This window comes from Argiope bruennichi, chromosome 11, assembly GCF_947563725.1.
Source record: "Argiope bruennichi chromosome 11, qqArgBrue1.1, whole genome shotgun sequence".
In the NCBI taxonomy this organism is placed as follows: Eukaryota; Metazoa; Arthropoda; class Arachnida; order Araneae; family Araneidae; genus Argiope; species Argiope bruennichi.
This window is the reverse complement of record NC_079161.1, coordinates 54,401,559-54,425,548: the sequence shown is the minus strand read 5'-3', so window position 1 is coordinate 54,425,548 and position 23,990 is coordinate 54,401,559. Positions and strand designations below refer to the sequence as shown.

Sequence of the window (23,990 nt, the reverse complement as noted above, 5' to 3'; positions counted from 1 at the left end):
ATAGTCAGTATCTATTAATATAACTAAGGAGGATTTGAAGAATCAATTTAATTTCATTCTTCAAAAACAGGATATTTCATACTTGAGGATTTAGGAAAATATAGTTAAAACTTCGTGATGACTTCAACAAAAATGTTATATTTCTATATCCAACACAGTCTATTTAAAGTTTAAAATCAAATTCTTCATTTTAAATGCCATTACATCACTTTATTAGCGACAATAAATACTAACAACTTCCTTGATTAAAAAAATTAAAGGTTATTCTTTTTGGTAACAGCATGAAACTTAATAATTTAAGTGTAGTTTTGACTTAATCCTTGAAAACTCCTTGTGAGAAAAATCTGAAATGTTTAATATTATTAATTAAAATATGATTAATTTTATTATATGCTAGCCGCCTTTGGTGACCAGCCGGTTTGCCAATCTTAATGCTCGTTAAAATTTTAATAATTAAATATTTTATACAGTTCCTACTTTAATAGCTTCTTCATCAAAATATTTTAAAACTTCAAATTTTGATAGTCATATAATTCACTCATAATATTATAAAGGCCTTCAGTCATAACGTAATATGCATCTCTCTAATTTTCTGTTAGCTCCCGTAGTATTTATACTTTAAATTAAAATTGAAAGGATTAATATGCAATTAATAATATTTTTTACTGAAACAAAGTATTTTTTTGTGATGTGATTACTGAAAACAGAGTCATTGAGCTTTTAAACTTTATGGGCACTAAAGAATATCTTTCTTAATTTATGTAATATTTCAAGAATTTGTCAACAAAATTTTCTCAGATACATCATGACCAGATCGATTAATTAACAATGTTTAATTTTAAATGCATTAAACACTAAGAAAATAAAATGAACCGTTTAAAATAATCGGTTGAAAACAGGTTAAAAAAAACTACTTAAAAATGATGTACTTAAAACCATAAGCATATACAAAAAATATATAACTAACATAAATACAACTTAATTACAAAATCATGCAACTAACCTAAAAATAATTTAAATCTAGTCCGCATCCGTTGATAATATTGTCAACAATCAGAACACAATGTGCATGCGTGAATTTTCAACGCCAGTTACGGAAACGCAAATGCGTGAATTTTTCTACGCCAGTGTGGGTAACGCTAAGCAGATTAGACATTTTTAATTTCCTTTATTCTGTTTTATTTTAATTCAAAAGTACTTCATAATGAATCTGAAAGATCGAGTAATTAAGAATGTTTAATTTTAAATGCATCAAACATTAAGAAAATAAACAGAATCGTTTGAAATAATTGACCGAAAAATCTTAAGCCTAGCCTCATTAGCGTGGGGAAAAAAAACAAAAAAACTGAAGTCTTATTCATTTGGCGTTGGAGAAAATGAAAAGATTTTTTGGCGGGAAAGTTAGTTTTTAATTAATAATTAAAATTCTAATTAAAAATTCAAAAAAGGGACCCCAGGTGCACATTCCCGATTTCCAAGGTATACATGTACCAAATTTCGTAGCTGTAGGTCAGATGGTCTGGCCTGTAGAGCGCCAACACACGCACATTGAGCTTTAAGTATAGATAATATTATATTCAGATTTGCTGTCTCTATTCCTTGTATATAATGTAATAGCATACATATAATCAGTTTTTGAAATTTCATTCATTTTTTTAAATTCACTCTCAGAATATAATCTTTTGTAATTTATTTTTAACTAAATTTATTTTTAATTACTTACAAAAATGAATTATTTGATATTAAATATCTTTTAAAATTTCCAACCTTAAATATTTGTTGCTTCTGTAAGATATTTATTTTCTTTGTATAAAGGATTTGTGTAATTTTGACATCATCCATATCTTGGAGATTTCATTAATATCAATATGCAAAATAAGATATATATATATATATATATATGTAATGATAGTTTAAAATCTAATTTCAATTCTAATTAATTTCCAAAATTCTATCTTAATTTAGCCCAAATTAAATTCATTCTAAAATGTTCTCTTATTTCCTAATCCTATTTCACATTTTTTTTTTTTTTTTATTTAATTAATGCAACAGAAGCTCTGTAAAATTGCTGACGTTGACAAGTTCCCACACTCCGAGTGAAGGGATAAAAATTTGCTGAGCTAACACATTCTTTTAAAAGATCCCCATAATACCCTTATCTAAATCAACACATATAAAGAAATCCCTATCATAATCTCACATTATATAAACACTGGTCAAAATAATTATTTTTTTTCTCTCTCTCTCTATTTATGCTTTTTGGCTCTTGTGCCGCACTGTGAACTGGCGTCGGTCGCCCTCGCGTCTTGTACATAAATTATGCCTCTCGAGACGGAATAAAAGTGAAGTCTAAAATTTGAAAGTGTCTTCATCTCTACTCAGCCAGGCTTCTGCTTAAAAACTTATGTTTACATACATATTTGAACCAAAATTTTCATACTATTTCATTTATAAGTTATTCTATATTTATTTGTTTATTATTTTTTTTTAGCTAAAGAGCTAATTGACAGAAGCAGTGAACGAGAAATAAAGGTGGAAGAAGATGAAAGTTCTTCAGAAACTGAATCATCTAAAAAGCCAGAAACTACTGCTAAGAAAATTATAGATCTGTTAACTGAAATAGAATCGACGAACCTTGTAGAGAAACCAGTCCTGGAAAATTTTCATCCATGTCCTGTGTGTTCCGGCAGATTAATCACTGTGTAAAAATAATATATATTTCAAATTAGTCTTACTAAAATGCAAAAGGTGTGCCTAAATGAAAATATTGCCACATAAAGAACTTCAGAGCCCTATTGCACTGTGTCAAGAAATGCATCTTTGAAGGTAGAGGAAAAACACAATGCAAAACTTGTTGTAAATATCAATTACCATTGTAGATAATTTGGAGAACAAAAATTCTCAGTTGCTTTGTGTGAATTTGTTTTCTCTACTGTTCATCACCTTCTGAATTTCATTTGTGCCTTTTATTTATAATCAAAAAGGGAAAAGCATTCCATTTGTTACTGAAAATTTGTCTGGGTTCAGTATGTTTATAGTTTTTCTTTACTTGTGGTTTTTTCAAGCTTAGCAATTTTAGGCCAGTATAAAAGTAAAGCTTTTTGATATGTTAAATGCAACATTAACACAGGGCTTCGTGAACTGTTTTCATCAATGACACCATTTTGGAAACAAAAATAATTTGCAATTCCATTGTTAACAAAAAGAAAGAAAGAAAAGTTTCACTACCTTAAATATACGAAACAAAAAAAAAAAGTAAGAAAGATAATAAGTAATTAATGATAAGCAAAAAGAAATGTAATTATGTTTTTTTAATTATTTTTCATCTCAAATTGCTATTGCTATGTACTTTTCTTTTTGTATCCATTTGGAGTCGGTAGTCATTGATTTAAGAAGCTCTATGTTAATAATTTTACTAGCAGTAGAATTTATGATATATTTTATTAATATTATCTATATTGTATGGTTTTAATATTGATTAATATTATTCTTTTAAGTTACATGAAAAATCGAATTTATACACTAATTTTTTAGTACTTTTAAAATTTAATAAAGTTTTTTGTTATCGAAATTTTGATTTCAAATAATAATAACTTGCATTTACATTTTTTAAATAATAATTTGGAATGTTTTGTCCTGAGCCGCTTAACTGTTTTGAAAGTGTATTGTTACATTGATTCAATTAATAATCAATTGAATACTTATAAAACTTATAGATTCTACATAGTTTTCATTTTAGATTGTAATGTCTCATCAACTTAATTTTTTTAAGTTTAAAAATGTTATAATCGATGCATCCATGTTACACAGTTGAGTGGCTAAGATTATAAAAGGATCGCATTCCCTTGCAAAGTTAATCCTCAGATATTCTCTTAGCAGAAATGTAAATGGGCAACAGGGGAAAAAAAATCCTGTTTCTAGTCTCTATTTTCTGAAATGGACATGAACTAACCATGAAACGGGGCCTTGAAATGTGATATTTACTTGTACTACTTTTGTAACCTATTTGTATTATAATAAATGAGTTCTGAAATGTTTATATGTACCCCATATGTAAAGAACTTGGCTTCCAATGAATAATTTATTGTCAATTTTTAGTTCCTTGTCCCTGAAATGATATTAAATTAAATTTATTATTTTATTTAAATACATAAGTAAAATATTTTCCACTTTTTTATTTATTAAATCAATTCAAACCTTGCTGTTGCTTAAAAATTCTTTGGTTTTATTTTCTTTTAAGCACTATTTAAAAAAATTATATCTTTCATTTTTTAATTACAACTTTTAATTTTTTTAAAAATTTATTAATTATATTTATTTGAATTAGTTGAATGAAAATGTAGTCAGTTTATAATTGCCATATGTTTAAATATGCTTGTATTATTTAATATGTAACTGTTCAATTGTTACTCTTTTATTTTACTGATAAATATGAAAACTTAGTTGGTGCGTGTGTTTTTTGTAAATATAAAGTTTATTTAGATAAACTGACAATTTAAAATGTTTAATGCTGTTATTTTCTTCATTCTTGTTGCAATAAAGTGTCCGCTAAAATATTTTTTTAAATAAATGGTCTTTTGCAAATTTTTACATTAAACTTCCAAAATGAGTTATATGAGTGAATTGTGTTTAATACTCAAAAGTATTTTCTTTGTATGGTCATATAATAAGGATCTACCTGTTAAATTCACTTTCAAATAAGGTATTCTACAGATCTGTCATATTCTATTTTTTTGAAGTAAATACCTGTTAATTTAAGATTTATAAATAAAAAATATGTTGAATTTAAATATAAAATTAAATTTTCTACATCATGAATTTTTAAAAAAATTAAATGAGTTAGATCGGAATCCTCCGAACTGACTGGAAGTTGTAGGCAAAGAAAACGTGGCAACATTGAAAAACTTAGAGATGAAATGAAAATGTTTCCAAAGAATGGAAATAATGAAGCATTTTGCATTCATTGTAAATGATGATATCAGAAATAAATGAACGAGCCATGAAGAAAGACTGCCGAAGAAGTGTTGGGGAAAAATCATTCTAAAAGGAAATAAAGATTATACATCTAAAGAAATACTTAAATGACAGTGGACGCCGCTTGTGCTCTTTGTGTTCAAGCCAAGGTGATTACTTCATCCGAGTAATCAGTACATCCAAATACCGCAATTCTGTACATTCCTTAAAAGTAATTCTATTGATATGCTATAAAAAATACAAACTAAACATCATATATAGGATTTATTGATTTTAATTAAAAAAATTGGTACAATTTATAGAATTGAAAAATATTTGTATTTATTTAATTCTAAATAAATATTTTAAAAAATTGGAAACTAACTTTTTAAAATTTATCAAGCATTCGTTGTAAATGCTTTCCTTTTGAATAATGTTCCGTAAAATAATTAGCATAATATTTGATTGGTCTTTTTAAGTTGCAAAGGACTTGCAGAATATTTGCGAAATTTCCACAAAATTCCGCAAAGTCGATGACAATCAAATAGGCTCAGCAACAAGTAAGGACGTTTATTCAACATGAATACACAAACGATAAAATGTTGCCGAGATGTACATTAGTACAACACTTACAACAAACAACAGCAAATCGGTAATCAACAAAACCAGCAAAAAGAGAGACTTCACACAACTATCCTCGTTCCTCCAAATGTCTGCTATTCTCCACTATGTCCTCGTTTTAACTGTACTCTGCTGCCGACTTACCACTGATTTTACTATACAACTGGTTACTTAGAATAAGACTCGATGATGCTTCAATACGCCGTGTGACAGCAAGACTCGGCACACGGCTCATTCCTTAATTCACTAACTTGAGCTCCACAGAACTGCCTCAATGTTTGAGCTAACAGATTCCACCTAGACTGCAATTCCGTCTCCTAGCGTTTTGTAGTTTTCAAAACAGGGCGCCGAAACTTTTCGAAAGATCACTATAATTTGATTTTTAATGATCCTCTATCACTAGAATTCCTGGAGATTCCATTCCCGCATTCATCAGTGCAATATGTAAAACTGTCTCTAACTATGGAGTAACTGCGCTGGAAGCAACATTACAGATTCGTAACAATATTGTGCACTAATTTTGGTTCCTCTTTATCATCATTTCTTTTAAACATCCTTGCACAACAAATTTTCTCTTATTTTATATATATATTGCCAGTAGGGATTGCAATACCGGGATACCGAATACCGGTATTTTGAGCTATTTGTACGATTTTGTAATACCGGTATTCACAAATTTAAATACCGGTTTTTCGGTATTTACTAGAAATTTTTAAAATTGTCTCCACTAAATGTTCAGGAATCGCCAACATAGCAAAATAGTATACGTTTTTGCTTTTATATCTCCTTAATGGACGAAATTAAAGGCCTAATTAATTGCTTAAATCTAAATTAGCGAAACATGGATTATCCCTGAAAGAAAATATTGTATCCATAACGACTGATGGAGCAACAGTTATGAACAAAGTTAGAAAGTTGATTGGTGCAAATCAGCAATTGTGTTATGCTGATGGAATTCAATTAAGAGTAATATATATCAAAAAATAAAGAACAGAAGAATCCAAATACTGTGGATATAGAAACTTCGGATTCCAACTTTGAAAAGAGTAAGAGTGATATTGACAATGAAAATAATGACAATCTCATTGCTGAAGAAGATATTTCTAATGAGGATGAAATATTAACCAATCACGAATTGCTTCCTATAGTTTATAAAGTTCAAAAAATTGTTAAGATATTTAAACGTTCCCCTATAAAAAATGACATATTACTAAAATATATACTAACTGAAAATAAAACAGAATATATGTTAATATTAGATTCTAAAACACGTTGAAACAGTTTACTCCTAATGATGGAACGATTTTTGAAACTGAGAAATCCAATTCAAAAAGCAATAATCGACTTCAACTCGTAAATTAATTTTTCAGATAGTGAATTCGACTCAATATCCAGAACTGCATCAGCTCTAATTCCAATAAAACTGACTGTTGATGCGTTATGTCAGAGAGATTCTAATTTATTAATAGCTAATGCAACAATAAATTTCATGTTGCAGTCACTGAAAGAACAGCACACATCACTATCTGAAGAATTATATATTACATTGAAAAATCACACAGTTGAAAGGCATACCGAAATAGAAAATGTCTTATGGTATTTACTTAATTATAATGATTTTAAAAATGAAAAAGAAGAAAAGAAAATAACCAATTCAAATCTGATTAAGTTTATAGTAAATTTTCTTAAATGTTTTTACCCACAAACCTATACACATTTAGAAGAATACGGTTCACTTATCGAAGATTATGATGACATCAATGTCGATAGTGAAAATGAATTGTCTCTTGAACAAGAATTAGAATTAGCGATAGATAAAAAAAATTTCAAAGAACCAAACTACAATCGATTTAGTTGAAGATGAGGGATATATAGGTAAATACTTGGAAAAAGTATATCGCTCATTCCTAACAGTACCCCCAACTAGCGTAGATGCCGAAAGAGCGTTTTCGACAGCTGTTAATTTTTGCACAAAATTACTTTTCAGGCTTAATGATTGTACAATTGATGCATTATGTTTTTTATTATCAAATTTCAAAAAATTTTAATAGTACCACGGACTGAATAGTGATATTTACACTTTTTTTGTGATTTAAATAAATAAGATGTTCCTTTACTTTTTTGCGACTCTTTATATACTGTTATATTTTGTAAGTTACAAATTATTTTTTGTAACATTTACACTCTCTAATGAAACTGGCAAATAAAACAAAGAAACACCTGTGTTTTCTTTATTTTTCTAAAATTTCTAATACCGATATTAAAACCGGTATCCCGGTATTAAGATCTGAAAAATACCGAATACCGGTATTGAAATTTTGGTCCGGTATTGCAATCCCTAATTGCCAGCTATCTCCTGTATTTACACCGACAATTGAACCAAGTCTTATAATCTTCAAAAAAAAGGCAGTGGGTTGGGGTCAGCATAATGTTCAGAAAATCGGGCCATTTTCTGTTGATAAAACTTCTATGCCGAACTATACGATTATCGAAATTGATCTTCGGCGGATTCTCTACATATTTAAATATGAAAGATCCGTTCCGCGCTTCCAGTACAACCTATTGATCGTTACATCCTCGATCTCTATAAGTGGCGACTATTGTAGTTGAAGTGAGAAGGAAAATTAAGGTATGAAATTAAAATATCAATTGCACACATCAAGAAATAAACAGTTTTTTCAAAAAAAAAAAAAAAACCATGCAAGGATGGGCAAGAAAAACTTGGCAGTTGATATCAGGGTCAGTGCAGAGATTATGGCAGTTTTGGTGACAGATTTTTACATTACTTCGAGCGCGTGAAAGTGCTGATTAAAGCAGTTTTACAGAGCTCGTGTAGCGTTAATTAAATATAAAAAGGTATAATTGGATCAGGAAATAAGAGAACACTTTAGAATGTAGTTAATATGGGTTAAATTAAGATAAAAAGTTGATAATTAAATAGGATTTAAATTAGATTTTAAAATATTATACACACAAATATAAATCTTGCCAGTAACTCGCTAATTTTTTTTCAATTTTTACTATTAGCTCACACTTTCTATATATATCTTATTGAAATTTTTAATTGTTAATAAAATACTTTTTATTCATCCACTCAAGTTCAAATACATTTTTTAAAACTTGTAGTGGATGACACTTGATGTTAATACAGTTTTTTTTTTTTTTTCCAAATATTAATTAATTAAATTTTTTCAGTAATTTCTATTTGGTCATCAAATCCGTCGCCAAGTTTGTCACCAATTTTTAAATTATTTAATAAAAGGTAACTAAAAAAAATCTTGATGACCTAAGTAGGAATTGACTTAAAAATTTTTGTTTTATATATTACTTGTTTTATTGTATGTAAAGTAACTAGGTGGGTATTCGGTTTCACTGCATTAGTTACAGGTTGATACTGTTACTCGATTGTACTTGATGCAGATGATATTGGTTCTCGCACTTGCACCGATACCAGAGTTGAGTTGATGCTCAATTTTGCAGTAGCAGGAGCAGACTGATACTCATATTCTATTATTCTTGATAGTTTTATATCCGATGAATTCGGTAACCGATTACTTTGTCTTCAGTGCCTATTTGTCAATATATATTAGCTTCTGTTGTTTCTACCCAAATTGTTCTTTACCTATAACTTTGGTTATTAATTCCAATTTTTTTTTCTTTTTGTTATTTAAAGTATTATTAAAAAAATTTGTTATTTAGAACATTATTTTTACATACTTTATAAAAATTTAAAGATTGATAGCAACAGTTTAATTTTGCTTTTAAATATTTCATCACATATTTATTGAGAAAATATTCATACTTTCAGTTTTAAAGAAATAAATATTTTCTTTTTAAGTACATTTTTAAATTTTGAACATTCTGATTGACGGGTGGTTCAGAAGAGGAAATGAAAGGCTTTGTTGATATAATTATAATGAGATAAAGTAAGAATCCTTCAATAGTATGTAAAACATTTCATGCAGGACAATTCGGGTAAGGTGATGCATATAATTAAAAAAAAAAACCACATCATGGATATTTATAGCAGTGCCGAAGCAACAGAGCAAACTAGAATATAAAAACCTGTGACTTTGAAACAGAATGATATAATATTAACCAATTGGTAAAGAATGAGATCAAGGAGATTACCAACCAGTATCAATTGAGTACCCCAATAGTGTGAATTTATTTGAAAAAATGTTTTAAAATTTCGTAAGATTTAAATTGTTAATGCAGAAAGTCATATGTAAATGCATTTTTTTAATATAAAAATTCAATTGTTTTGTTAATATACATGGCAATGAAAGAATGTCAGGAAATTAGATTTTTAAAACAAATATAAATAAAATAAATATACATTGAAGTTATAACAAAAAGCAAATTATTAATAATCTTCAAAAGCTTAGTCTATTTTGTAGGCTATTGCATTGACTAGGTTGACAGAATACTTTCATGTGAATTTATTATTTTTAAATGTAAACTAGCAGTTCCTGCTCAGCATTGCCCATGGCATAACATCCAAGAAGGAAAATTAGCTTTAAACTTCAGTCAGATTATTCTCTTTGTAATTCAATTGCAGTGCAATTTAAAGAAAGATGGTACTTCGCTCAACAAAAGGCTCTTCTACCATAAGTGTGGACACTCTTTCTCTGATACTCACTAACTTTTCTCTTTTTCTTCCTCTACATTTTCATTATCATGCAACAAACGAAGTGTTTTGGCACTTAATGTGCTCCGGCAAAGGTTGGATTTCCTTTTTTTGGCATAATGAGTTTGTTTTGTCCGATTCTAAACAGCAATTCAAAAGACATGTATCCCGTATGCATACCACAGCTCTTTCTATTTGCACATGCGCAGTTTGAGGTTTTCGCACATGCGCGGATAAGTGCAGATACTGCTGTTTTACGCATGCATGAATCGCAGCAGGGAAATAATTAAAATCGCAATTATAAAACTCCATTTTTTATTTTGATACGACTTCAATATACAAAACCTTCCCCAATAAATGCCCTAAAAAATGGTACAAATATCTCCAATATCAGTTAAGCATCTCTCAAGTTTTTTTCTTTCAAACATACAGACGCTTTCAGAAGACTTCATTTTATACTATGTATAAATAAAAAGTGATTTATTTCAATTTGAAGGTAAAAGTCTGAAGCTATCGTTATTCAACAACATCTAAATAGAATTGCAATAAAGAAAGTGCAAATAAAAAAATATCATAAAAGATAATCTTAATTAGTTGCCAAAATATTTTCTTGTAACCCCTTCCATATTTTCTAGCAAAATCGACAAAAATTTATATGTTAAAAATAGTCTCAATTTGAATTATGCGAGATTTGCCATCATAAATTTAGACAAAACAACTGTATGATGAGTATTAGCATTTAAATATAATGAAGGGATTAAAGAAGATTGACCACAAAACAATCTATAATTAGTTGTATTAAATCCTGTTTTAAAACAACATAAGAATTATTTTGCGATGGACTTTGTAATTTTTAACTATGATCAGATGACAACATCCGAGTCAACTTCCCTCCTCTCCAAGATCAGACCTAATGTCCCAAATCATTAAATGTGCAACAAACTTATATACATATAGAATTAAGTTTGAAACCTGGCTGTAGTCTGAATGCAAAGCCATATCATCAGTCGACTTTAACCCACACAATTTACAAAACTATCTAATGGAAATCAGTAGTGAGTATAACATTACTCCATGCTTTAAAATTCACACATTATTTATTCATTTGCAGATAACCACCACATCATGTCACACATATTTTATCATAAGAAACCAAACAGCACAACTGACCGACTGACTAGTTTAACTGTGGTTCATAACCCACAGTTTGTCAATTCCTGCTTTACATAAAAGATCATTTCAAATAAAATAACATTTTTACACATAGTTTCATGATATAACATTCCCATATTATCCATTTGCCTCTTGAAAGCAAGCACATTGATGCATAGACAAATGTTTTACACTAGAATAAACTAAAGTGATCAAATGAAAGATTTAAGAATCACACTTTGCTAATTCCTGGTTTAGATAAAGAGGATTCATTTCGACTAGCAGTGTGAAACAATGTGTAAAATGTAATAAAACATTCATACACACTATCCATTTGCCCCTAAAAAACAATAATTTCAAATTACACATAAATAAATATGTTTTGCTATGAAAAACTGAACTGTTACAGAGGTCAAACAATTGGATTAAAGGTCAATTGCAAGCCTCTTGTTTAGAAAGCTCAATTCGCATTATGATAATGCACTCACTTTTGCACACACAAGCAAAATTCCATCATTCAGGTTTTTGAAAGTTGTTTGTAAATGGAATAAGAACGGCATGAATCATTAAATATAAGAACATTTATTATTTAAATTAGATATAAGTATACATTTGCTTTGAAAAAATATATATTTGGTAGTAAATGTGTAAACCATAAGCAGTTCAAAGGTAAACACATAAAAATGATATTTTTACAATGCAATGTAAACTGAACACTTATCAATTAATCCAAATACTGATAAATACAAATACTGAAAATCCAACATAACTTTGTTAAAAGCAATTGAAAATGTTAAAAAAACTCATCACATATAACTTTGGTGATAGATAGGAACATGTTAAAGGAAAAAAAAAAAGTCTGCAATATATTTAAAATACCCCTTCTAATACTGAAATCTGTTCCTTAAAAAACATTGTTTATAAATTATTAAAATATAAAACTTTGCACAACATCTAGGCAAAATGTTAGATTTAAAAACAGCACAAAAAATACAAATTCCTCAAAATTTCCATCTACAAACAATACATATTTGAAAATGTCAATGCTTTTTTTGCAATAAAGTGCAAGATGATTTGGATGATATATATGAACTGTTTATAAACTCTTTTAATGAAATAGTTGATCACCGGTCAGGATAGCTTTCTATGAAGATGGGCCTAGGTCTTTGGTTACATATGGGCTTGTGCCAAGTCCAGTCTCTTGTTTGGCATGCAGAACTACAATAACGAGTGACTTGACATAAACCACAAATGCTAAATTCTTGAGGCCTTTGTTCCATTTTAGTACATGGTGGATAGTGGCATTCAAAATACCTTTCTTCTTCTATAAAATGAAATTACATCATTTTCAATGGCAATAAATTAATCATTAAATTTTAATATAGGGCTTCAAAAATTATTTCTAGTACTTATTTATCTTTATGGCCTCCTGGATAAATAGAACCAAAATTCAAATTGTCGCCATATTGGTGACTCAGCATTGGCAATCTAGGCATAATCTGAAAAATCACCAAATGAAACTATTATCATGGATTAATCTAAAAATCACCAAATAAACTAGGAATACAGCCAACTAGGTATCTTATGTATAACAGAGCTTGCTGATCTTGGCAATATATCTGAAAACTACCAAATAAACCTGGAGGCCATAAAAATAAATAATTACCCCATTTCTACTTAAAATTTCCTCTGAATGCAAAAATATTCATGATGCTCTTTTATGACCAAACATTTCCCATATTAAAAGGGAGGGGGGCAACAATTAAGGATGAATTCAAAGAAATTAAGTAAAATGTTTGCAACTCTTCTTTTTGTGCAGCAATTCAAATAAGGGTGGATATTTTATTTAATTATTTTTACTGGCGAATTTGATGGTGGTACTTATTTTAAAGTATTTATGACTCCCGATTCTTATTCTATTTGGTGTTGAGAGCTATAGTTTAAGCAGCTCTGATTAAATATAAATAAAATTTTAAAATGGTGTTGGTGACTTATAACAAAAGTTAAAAAACAAAATTTCAACTTTCCTAGTCCTAAATTTTTTTTAATGTCTTTTTTTTTTTTTAACAAATAACCAGCATGAACAGGAAACAAACTGAAAAAAATCTTTTAAAGTTTTGAAATAAAGTGAATAGCAATGAATATTAAAATGTAAAATTCAAAAGATATAGAATAATTCACTTAGACAATATACCTACCTATATCCCTTTCTATATCAATAAAATGTTGTGATACGGAATGACAAAAAGGATATTAATTTCACTATTGATAAAGCAAAGTTAAGCTTGCAAATCAAGATCAAATTAAAATAGGTCTGCACAAAAAGAAATTTTATTTCTCATATTGAAGTGAACTTCACTGAACATTAACTGCAATACAGTACACTCCCGATTATCCGCGGAATTGGGTGGCGCGGCCGCCGCGGATAACAAAAATCGCGGATAATCCGAAAAAAAGCTAAAAACGGGTATAGCAAAAAAAGAAAACAGTCATTACAACTTTGAAAAACCGTTTTATGTACAATAAAACGTAAAATAAACAACAGGAAATGTTTTATTAACGCTTAATATTTTAGTATATCACTCAAAACTAACGTAAAATGCATTTTGTTAATGAAAACAGAAAAGTGCTTTGTATTTACGAGAGGCGTCAAGGATACACAGAAAAGTTAATGCATATGTACTGTTTTAATACTGTAATGTATTATGTAATTACAAAAGCATAACTGTAAAACTGCACCTTTTTGAAAAAAATCAGTCAAAAAAAAAAAAAAAAAAAAAAAAAAAACTTTGTGCGGCAGGCGCGGATGACCCGCCCGCGGATAATCGGGAGTCTACTGTATTATGAAAAAATATTTTAATTTTTGTAGCCATGGAAAAATTTTAAATATATATGATGCTGATATAATCAGTATCTATGTTTTAGCTATTATGAATACTGTACAGTCAAACTTGTTTTTGTGCAATAAACAAAAATTACATTTAAAAAAAAAATCGAACAAAAAAAAAAACATTCTGGAATCTCATAAAAATTTATAACAAATAATTTTTTTATAACATATTAAAAAAAATTGCAGAAAAAGGAGGGGGGGGGCACACATAAAAAAAGTCTCGCTAAGAAAATCTACCAAAGATTTATGAAATGAGAAAATGCTTTCCTAATAAAATAATAAAATTACATAAGGAAACATTTTTTTAAAATTTAATTTCTAATTTTAAACATGGAGAAATCTTCAAAATGCACATAATTCAATTTGCACTTCTTCTTATGATGATCTAGTTCAAAATCACTTTCATCAAATCACTTTTTGAAGAATTGATTTATTTTTTGAACATATTTTATTTTTGAATATTAAAATTAATCAATGTGGCGTGTACATACAATTTATTCCATATACATTGCATTAGCACACATATGTAAACCAATAGAAAACATTTCTACAGTGTAATAACATCAGCACCATTGGAATTCAGATATTCATATTAAAAAAATGACAAAATAAGATGACATTAGAAAAAAAAAGAAAAAGAGTGCATATAAACAGGCTTTACTGTTTATTATTTCACAATCTATATTTTTAAAATTCTGCAATAGTTGCCACTCAAATCTGGGAAAATTCTCTGCGTTTTCCCTGTACGTATAATGCAAGAAAAGAAATGTGTGAACAGCACTCCTACGCTAGTAATAATGGAATAACAATACCATATAGTTTTAATGAATAAAAAAAGCAAGATTCATCAATAAATATGGATGCAATATAAGATGCAGTTTATAAAGCAGTAAAATTTTTGGACATGTGTTCAAATATTTTTTTATAGAGTTCTTCCCAAATATAAAAATTCTGAAAAAAAAAAAAAGTATTTTTTTCCCAGTTTCAGTAGCTTCACTAGCAACTTATGGTCATTATTCCATATAGTTATTTTTTCTCCATCATATATTTTTAGGATCATCAAACTATTAAAAATAAGCTGTCTTATATTTTTGCTACTTCGATCATGCTTCTTTTGACAGTATTTTCCCTACTACTGCTCAACAAGAATGCCGAAAAACTCTAACAAAATATGTTGATGAAAAAATCCATAACAAATAATGTACAACATTTTTGTACAATCTATAGTACATTTTTTGACTATTTCACTATCAGTGAACATATGTGAAAATATTTCTGATATATCACTGAATGCATGCACGAATATGGTGCAACAAATTTTAATGCCTACAATAGTTCTGCTTTCGATTATTGTTCTTGATCTAAAAAGTTCGAAATCAGTTTATTTTCAAATTTGATGTTTTCAGAATTAACGTCATTTTCCTCCTGTATTCCGATTAGCCCTATAACAACAATAACCATTTTTAACTGGCATATAATTTTGTAAGTAAGTGCCTGTTTTCTCATATTACTTAAGCTTATAAGCTTCTTACAAAGCAAGCAATACACAAATGGATTTTGTGGAATTTATCAAACCAATTCAGTAAAGTCAAGATTAATATTTTTATCAGCAAAATCCGTATTAAAGCAGATTTTAAGCAGCCCATTATTTAAAAAGTTCTCTAATCTACTCCAATTAAGCTCACAATTTCTCAAATAAAGAACAAACCATTCAATAAACTCACTAACTAAACACCACCAAGATGATTCCACAGATTAAATGTTGCAATTCCTGCCCAAGAAATATATTCCATTCTCTCATATAGTTATAGCAGCTTCGCACATCTTCAATAGCTACAATCCGCGAGTATCATAAAAAGAGAACTATCTTTGAAATCAAAATTAGACTGATCCATACAAAAAAAAAAAAAAAAAGAGTAGAAAAGGAGCAAATTTTTATGATTACATATTTGTTCCATTTTTGGTGCTATGTTAGATCCTTTATTCCTCCAATGTTCACAGATAGGAATTTTTTTAGTTGGAATAAAAAAAAGAATTAAATTTCCTTGTATTTTCCCAATTTTTACAGAATTTTAAAAATTTCCCTGCATTTTCTTTTTTTTATATATAGGCAATTTTCAAATTCCTTGTATTTTCCTGCTTTACAGATTCTTCTGGTGTCGTGCAACCATGTCTGAAGAATAGACACTAGGACCCAAAGTCTATGTAGGATTTGATAAATAATTTAATTGTACTTTCAAATGTTTAAGAAATATAACAAATTGAAATGAATTTAATCAACTTTTAATATATTTTTCTTTCAGAAAATTGTTTAAATTTTGACTCCATATTGTCAAACAACAATTCTTTAAAAAACATTCACTAGAATACGAAACATAATTTTTTTTTATTATTCAGACTAATTTATACAACAAGGAACCAATTACAAATTACATATTCAGAAACAAAAAACACAAAAAAAGTTTTAACTGTCTTTTAAAAAAATTGCTGCATTGTTAGAAATATGTTGCATAACAGGTTACAGCTGATTTTTTACAGCAAATTACTCAACATGTTGAGTAGTTTGCAGTAAAAAATCAGCAAACTATTAATTTAGACACAGTAAACCTAAGATCTGCAAAATACTGACTGTTTCACTATTGAATAACAGTAACGAAATATAATACAATAATGAAAAAATTGAAACTTTTGAATTTACACAATTTAATTATTAATTAGGTCAATCTATTATTCCCATAAACTAATTTAATACTAATTTTTTTAAAGGGATATAAAAAAATTTCAATAGCACTATAACAAACTCAAAATATCAATGCATACTCACTCATTAAAGACAGTTCTTCTTGCGATGTGAACAATTTCATGTAGAGAGGTTCAGCCTGGTAAATTAAATAAATACTTCAATAAAACCACTTTTAAACATACATAAGAAGGCTTTATTAAAATATCAACAAGAATAATTTAATTAATTAGCCTTAATATTATTTCAAAACACATCTTACTTTCTTATTTAAAAAGAAAGTACTCAGATAAGGTATATTTCACATTATTATTTGGATATTGTATTACTTACTGAAAAAGAGCCAATTTTCACTGTAATAAAATTTAATAAAATGCATGTCATTTTTCAGCAAAAATTGAAAATGCAGAATGTAAAAATATAAGTAAAAATACTGCAGATGTTATCTTCATCACAAAATAAAGGTTTTTTTACAATGGATCAAGTTATTAATTACAAGTAAATCTCAAAACGTGATAGTGAAAAGAGGAAGTTATACAGGGTGGCTGCAGAAAACATGAAAATCATTTCCTTGATTAAATTTGCACCATTTCTTCAATTTCCAGATACTAATTATATTAGTTTTTTTTTGGGGGGGGGGCCTTCTCCTTACTCAGAAACATTAAATAGGTCCAATATAGATTCTTAAAAACACTTTTACAAATTATTTAATATGAAAACATTTTAATAAAGTTTATTTTTAAAAAAATAGAATAAACATTTAAACTAACTATTAAAAGGGTATATTTCATTTCTTATGAGGAAAAAATACTGGAAATTTTAATACAACACTTTGTTTTAAAAACTGAAAAAAAAAACTGCATCGGAATTCTAAGAATCAACACAAGTTAAATTACTTTAACAATAAACATTATTATGATCCACGTTTTAAAATTTTAACCCCCACCCCTCCCCCCCAAAAAACTTATCAAAATATTACTTCAGATCTTTTTTTAAATTCCATTTTTTAATTAAAGATAATAAAATCAAGTAACAAACAAATGCTTGCCTATTAAAATAAAAGTTATTTGAAAATTGTGCAAAATAATTGCCAATAAAAATAATACTTGTTTTAAAATAACCAGTCCCGATTTTAATGAATTAAAAAGGCCTCAACTCGTAAACTTTTTTTTTTAGTTGAAAATTATTACCATTATTCTGCTTCTACTTCTTTAAGCTAATACTCTACTTCCCTTTTTTTCTTTTGAAATGTTCACTAAATTCCTACCCCCCCCCCCCCCTTCTTTTATAATCTTCATACTTGGTTCATGAATTCTTCACATTTAAAATTAAATGTTTAAACACTTCAAAATTACCTATTCCACTCTTAGCTGGAATGCTGTAAACAATTCTTCCTGCAATGAGTGCTTGTTGTTTCATATTCTCCCATAAAACATTCTTTATTGATTGAAAATCCTCTTTTAATAATACTGCTGTCATGAGAGAGTATCATTATCATCTTTAAGTACGATAAATGAAATTTAAACAAATTTCATTAAAGCAGTGTAACTTATGTTTTAAAATCGTACCACTCTATTAAAAATTGTCTAAAATAAAAGTATATAATAAAACCAGTAATATCTGGTTGAATTTTTTTTTTTAAATTATACATATAAAAATTATCAGGTAATACTTTAAAGTTATTGTTCTAAACCTCACACTTTTACTTAATTTTTTTTTTTTTTAACTGTGATAAAGAACACAATCTTAAACACGGAAGCAAATCTGGGCTAAATTCATGACAAACGTGCCACAGAGTACTATGTCGAACACGAACATGTGCATAGTAATTTTTATTATTAGATTATTATTCAAAAGCATTATTTGTATCAAAAAAATTTTTAAGTATAAAACTTACAAATTATGATGGTAAAATCATACCTCATGAGGCATTTCTACAACAGCAGCCCAATATAAGGAATCTTCTGGACTTTTTTGACTTGCACATTGAGAATGACTAACATTTTTTGGACATAACATTAAATTTTCTACTCTATTGTCAACAGTAATACCATTTTTGTGTACTACTTTGAAACCAGGTGCTATCCCACCATAATACTTCTCCCTAAAGAAAAGACAAGATATAAGAATAAAAAAATATTACAAAATAATTTCATTCATAAATTTCTAAACAATCAGAAAAAGGACGAAAAAAATCCTGTAATGAAATTTCCATTGTAGAGAAATAAAATTGAAAAGGCCTTTTACTTCAAAAACTGCAACAAAGAACAGATTATTACCAGAGTATTTCATGAACATATCTGCCAGATTCTTTTCCTTTTTTGACATCATAGGCGAAGGCAAATATTTGAGCTCCTTGCCCATTTCTATCAATTTCAACATAAGCCTAGAAAAAAATAAAAAAATTTTTAAATTACGAATTTTTATGAAAAGAAACTATAACATGATACAAAAATTGTAAAAAAATAATTAATGCAGGCAAAATATAAACCTAAAAAAGGAAAGAAAAAAAAATACATCTCATAAAATTAATGCTCAAATTATTTCAAAATTTACAATTTATTTTTGAATTAATGCAAATAATTAAAAATAATTTTAAATTTAATCATAATTTCATTTAAAATTCTTACTTTTAAAATATCTGAAAGATTGATTATAATGTTTTAGAAAAGAAAATTTTAAAGATATTTAGATTTCTAGTACAAAGCATTACAGAAAGATAATATTTTAGGCTTGATTCATATATATATATATATATATATATATATATATATATATATATATATTATTAAGATTTACTCTTAATTATATAGCACTTGTACATAAAAAAAGTAATTGATACCATTGCAATGTGTGTAATAATGAATCCACTATTTGAAATATTGAATACATTATAAATTTACTCAATATTCTTTATAAAATATATTTAGACATTTAAAAAAAATTATTAAAATGAGATTAAAACTACAAGGAAAATAAAATTAGCAAACCAGAGATTTAAAAGTGATGTAAATATTATTTTTACGCAACAATATACTCAGAAGGTTTTTTTTTTTTTTTTAATTTTGATTAATTTCAATAAAAAATTTGAAAAAAACCTTTCATTAGTACCTACAACTAAAAAAACTAACAGGTCAAATCTGAAAGTTCCAACCGATCTGTATACTTTGTACAATACAAAATCAAAACATGTCATCATTTACAGATAGTATGCCATTACAAGAAAAAGCTCGTATGTTTGTTTCTACTATTTCCCCTAAAATATTTCTATAAATTTCAACAGCAATATATTTTCCCCTTCTCTAATACACACAAATATAAAAAAGAATAATCATATAGCTAGATAATCTTGAAACTGATTTTAATGATAATAACAATGATAAATGAAAAGATTAAATAATGCAAATTGACATTCATTTTTTTAACCGATAAAAACTCAAAAATATTTGAGAGTTTACAAAAAAGAAATGTTGTGTTCATTGCTGCTATATTAAAAAGGTAACAAATTCAGCATTACTGAATTAATTTAAAATTTAACACATGAATCAAAAATGAAATCTACAGAATAGTGAAAGGATAAATGTATGGGTTAGTAATTGAATACTTTTGATATACAAGTTAAATAATTTAAAACATTAAATAAATCTTAAAACATGAAACATTACTACTTTTAGCAATTTTTAATATGAATACTTTTTTTACTAAGACTTTATAATTTAATTGGATGAAACAACATTCACACAATAAACAGAAATAATAAAATACTTTCTATAATTACACCAAAAAATTTGCTTGATACAAAATCATAGTGAAATGCTTTGTGGAAAAATTGTTTGCTCTAAATATGCAATTGAAAATAAAATTATATATATATATATATATATAAAAGGAATTTTATTCGTATTACCAAAAATAAACAAATATTTAACAAACAGAATTCCTTTTTTTTTTAATTAAATATTTTCAAATAAAATGATACACAACTCCTATAGACAGAAAATATCTTACCTCTAAAAGATGATTCTGAAGTAAAGTGATATCTTGCTTATCCAAAAGTGTATATTTCAACTAAAAAATACAAATGTGTATAATACAGACATATATATGGAATGCTATTTGCCATGAAACATTTCACGAATATAAAATTGACATATACTTAATAAAAACAAATCAATAATTGCAGAGCTATCAAAATAAAAAAATAAAAAATTATTCTAAAGTTTATAAATGGCATATGACAATTATATATCTAATGTTTGCACATAATATGTCACTTAAAATTATGAATTTGCACAATTATTCATACTACAATACTTCTTTTTTATACCAGTTCATTACTATGTAAAAAAAGCACCCCCCCCCAAGTTTTATAGGATAATCAGAAGAAAATTTTTTATTTCTATTTACAATATTAAAATATTTTGCTAAGATTACTTTACTATTATGAATAAAAAAAAAGTACCAATAATTACCTTTTTGTATTAAAAAAATTTGCAAGAAAAATAAAATTTTTAAAAATACAATTATTTTATCATACAATTTTTATAACAATTCATAATAACTAAACTGAACACTCTTTAAGATATGCGTTAAAAAAATAATTTAATACATAATAACAAAATTTCTCAAACTTCATGGGTTTATTCACAGTAGGTCAAAATTTTATAACTTTCTTTCCATGGACCAAGGTGGATAAATCAGAGTTTAATTTAGAAACAAAGCTTGTTAAATCCTACAATTAATGATTAACACCACTGATTTCTCATAATCTTAGCAAATCAAGCAATGATAGAAACTCAAGATTATAAATATTTTTGGATCTGATATTTAATACATAAATATAAAATCCAAAAATACATGATTTTAGAATAATATGCCAGATTTATAATTCAAACCAAATAAAAAAATAATATACACAATCCCAATTTTAAAAATGCCAGTTTAAAATAATAACAAAAATAATCGACATGTGTACAGTTCTAGGTTGAAAATTTTAATTAAAAATAAAACATAACTGATTAAAAGTAAACAAATATATATTAAGAGTAAAAAAAAAATTACATTCTTAACATTTATAAGAATAATAGAAAGACAAACTTTTTCAATGAATGTTTTAAAAATATAGAAGCTGTAACTGTTTTGTAAGACAATTAATAATTCTTTGCAAAATTTGAACTATTATATATCAACTTCTTAATATTTATTGTTTGCTACAAATAGGAGTTATAATTAGGACCTACATAAGAAATAAACTAGACAATTAAATATTTAAATCGCATATAAAAATAATAAATAAAGCTGGAATTTAAAAAAATATCCATCCTAAATTGAAAATTATAATTTAGCACGTTTTACAACAAATAGAAAAATAAATTCGTTTTTCGAACTTAAGAATGAAGTTCCAAATATTATCTAAATTCTATCCTGTACTAGCTAATTTAGGAATCAAATAAATATTAAAAAGTATTTTATTTTCGAACAAAGTTTTGTACGTAAAATAATAACAAAATTGGCTTACTTTGCCAGCTGCTGGACCTAAAATCACTAAACCAAACATAAATCCTTGTACAGAAGATTCGTCAATTTTGTCTTCGATCTTCATACGGCCTTTTGAAAGAATTATTCCAACACTACGCAGAACTCAAAGAGGATATTTCAAATTTAAAACTCTTCGTAAGTATTTTGCTCTCATCTACCCAGCCCGTATCACAAATCAGGGCATGTGCTTATTCACGGTCGGCCAGCCCGCATCGATTTATAGTTTCTTTTTACTCATAGATTGATGACTTTAGCTCTACTTACAGTTACAGTTGAGTCAAAATTAACGAGCATCGAAACCTTATGAACAGGAAAACTACGAAATGATTCACGCATGTTAACCAATCAGATCACGTACATTCTGAACGAAAAAGTTTACAAAATAGTTCTGATTGATCGGAATTGAAAACTGCAGAGCCATTAAATTTTAATAAATCATATGCGTGGTAATTTTTTTTGTTTTTTAATCAGATATTATTTTTAATCATATAAATCTTATTTCAATTATGATATTATATTAGATGATAGTATTTATAAGAACTCATACTATCTGCATAGTAAGCTGCGTAATGCATGATATGATTGAAAGATCGGTTCATTCAGATACTTCCTAGTTAGCAGGCATTCCCTAAAAAAGATGTTTTTAAAAATTTTCAATTAGATTTTTAATAAAAAGTTAGACAAATTTTAAGAGTTTTTTTTAACACTAAATTTGTAGCATATTATTGAGCAAAAACTAATTTCTTTCACCACTTTAAAATTTTAAAACTAAGTTTTTCATGGATACCAGTTTTATTTTTGACCAACTTTTTCCTAATTTAAAAAATTTTATTAAAAAAAATATTCGCAATATTACCTGCCATTTTTTAAGTAACTGGATGTATACTCACGCGTACTTCGAAAAAATTAGACATATTTTTGCTCTATGCGCCCGTTCTCATTTATATAATAAAGTGTAAACTCTAAAAAAAGAAAAAAACATAAAAAAAAATCTAGCTTCAATTATTTTCACGATAAAATCTGTCCGACTAAAAATTTAAATCTTCTCAACATTTTTATATATATTGCTCCGAATTTTTCTCTCTATATATCTAGAGAAGATATTGCAATTGATAAAAAAATTTCAACCTTGAAATTTTAACAGCCGTTAATCAATTTTCGACCTCGAAATGTAATGTTCTCGTTTCATGTCTTTAGAATGATGTCCGGAATTACATTTTTGGAACGGCGCCTATCTGGGAATATGATATAAAGATTTCAGCTGGACCTATGAAATTTGGTATGCAATCTTAACATCAAATTTGATCTGCTTTTATCTGAATTTGCACAAATGCGGTAGTAGAAAGGCTCTACCATATGCACATGATAGTTAAAGATACCAAAAAGCAGTATGCATAATATATGAATGTATGATATGTATGAAAAATGAATATTCAGAGTTACCTGCAATTTGTGTCTCATGTTTG

The 23,990-nt window shown here is 27.3% G+C and overlaps 2 protein-coding genes across 4 annotated transcripts in view; one reads left to right on the top strand and one right to left on the bottom strand.

Moving 5' to 3' along the window:
* The window catches only part of LOC129957189 (golgin subfamily A member 2-like), a 32,154-nt gene extending 27,720 nt beyond the window's left edge, over positions 1 to 4,434 (top strand). For all 3 annotated transcript variants that reach the window (XM_056069385.1, XM_056069386.1, XM_056069388.1), the window contains exon 23: positions 2,492 to 4,434. In XM_056069385.1, coding sequence (XP_055925360.1) covers positions 2,492 to 2,706 — 215 coding nt within the window. In that variant the 3' untranslated portion in view covers positions 2,707 to 4,434. The remainder of the gene's footprint in view (positions 1 to 2,491) is intronic.
* A 6,317-nt stretch (positions 4,435 to 10,751) lies between these two features.
* On the bottom strand, positions 10,752 to 22,782 carry LOC129957584 (zinc finger MYND domain-containing protein 19-like). Its single transcript, XM_056069997.1, has 6 exons — positions 22,505 to 22,782; positions 20,995 to 21,054; positions 19,266 to 19,372; positions 18,907 to 19,090; positions 17,071 to 17,125; positions 10,752 to 12,680 (listed from the first exon to the last, which is right to left on the bottom strand). Exons 1-6 carry the CDS (start codon positions 22,586 to 22,588, stop codon positions 12,481 to 12,483), a joined length of 690 nt encoding a protein of 229 aa, XP_055925972.1. The 5' UTR covers positions 22,589 to 22,782; the 3' UTR covers positions 10,752 to 12,480.
* Positions 22,783 to 23,990: the final 1,208 nt, after the last annotated feature.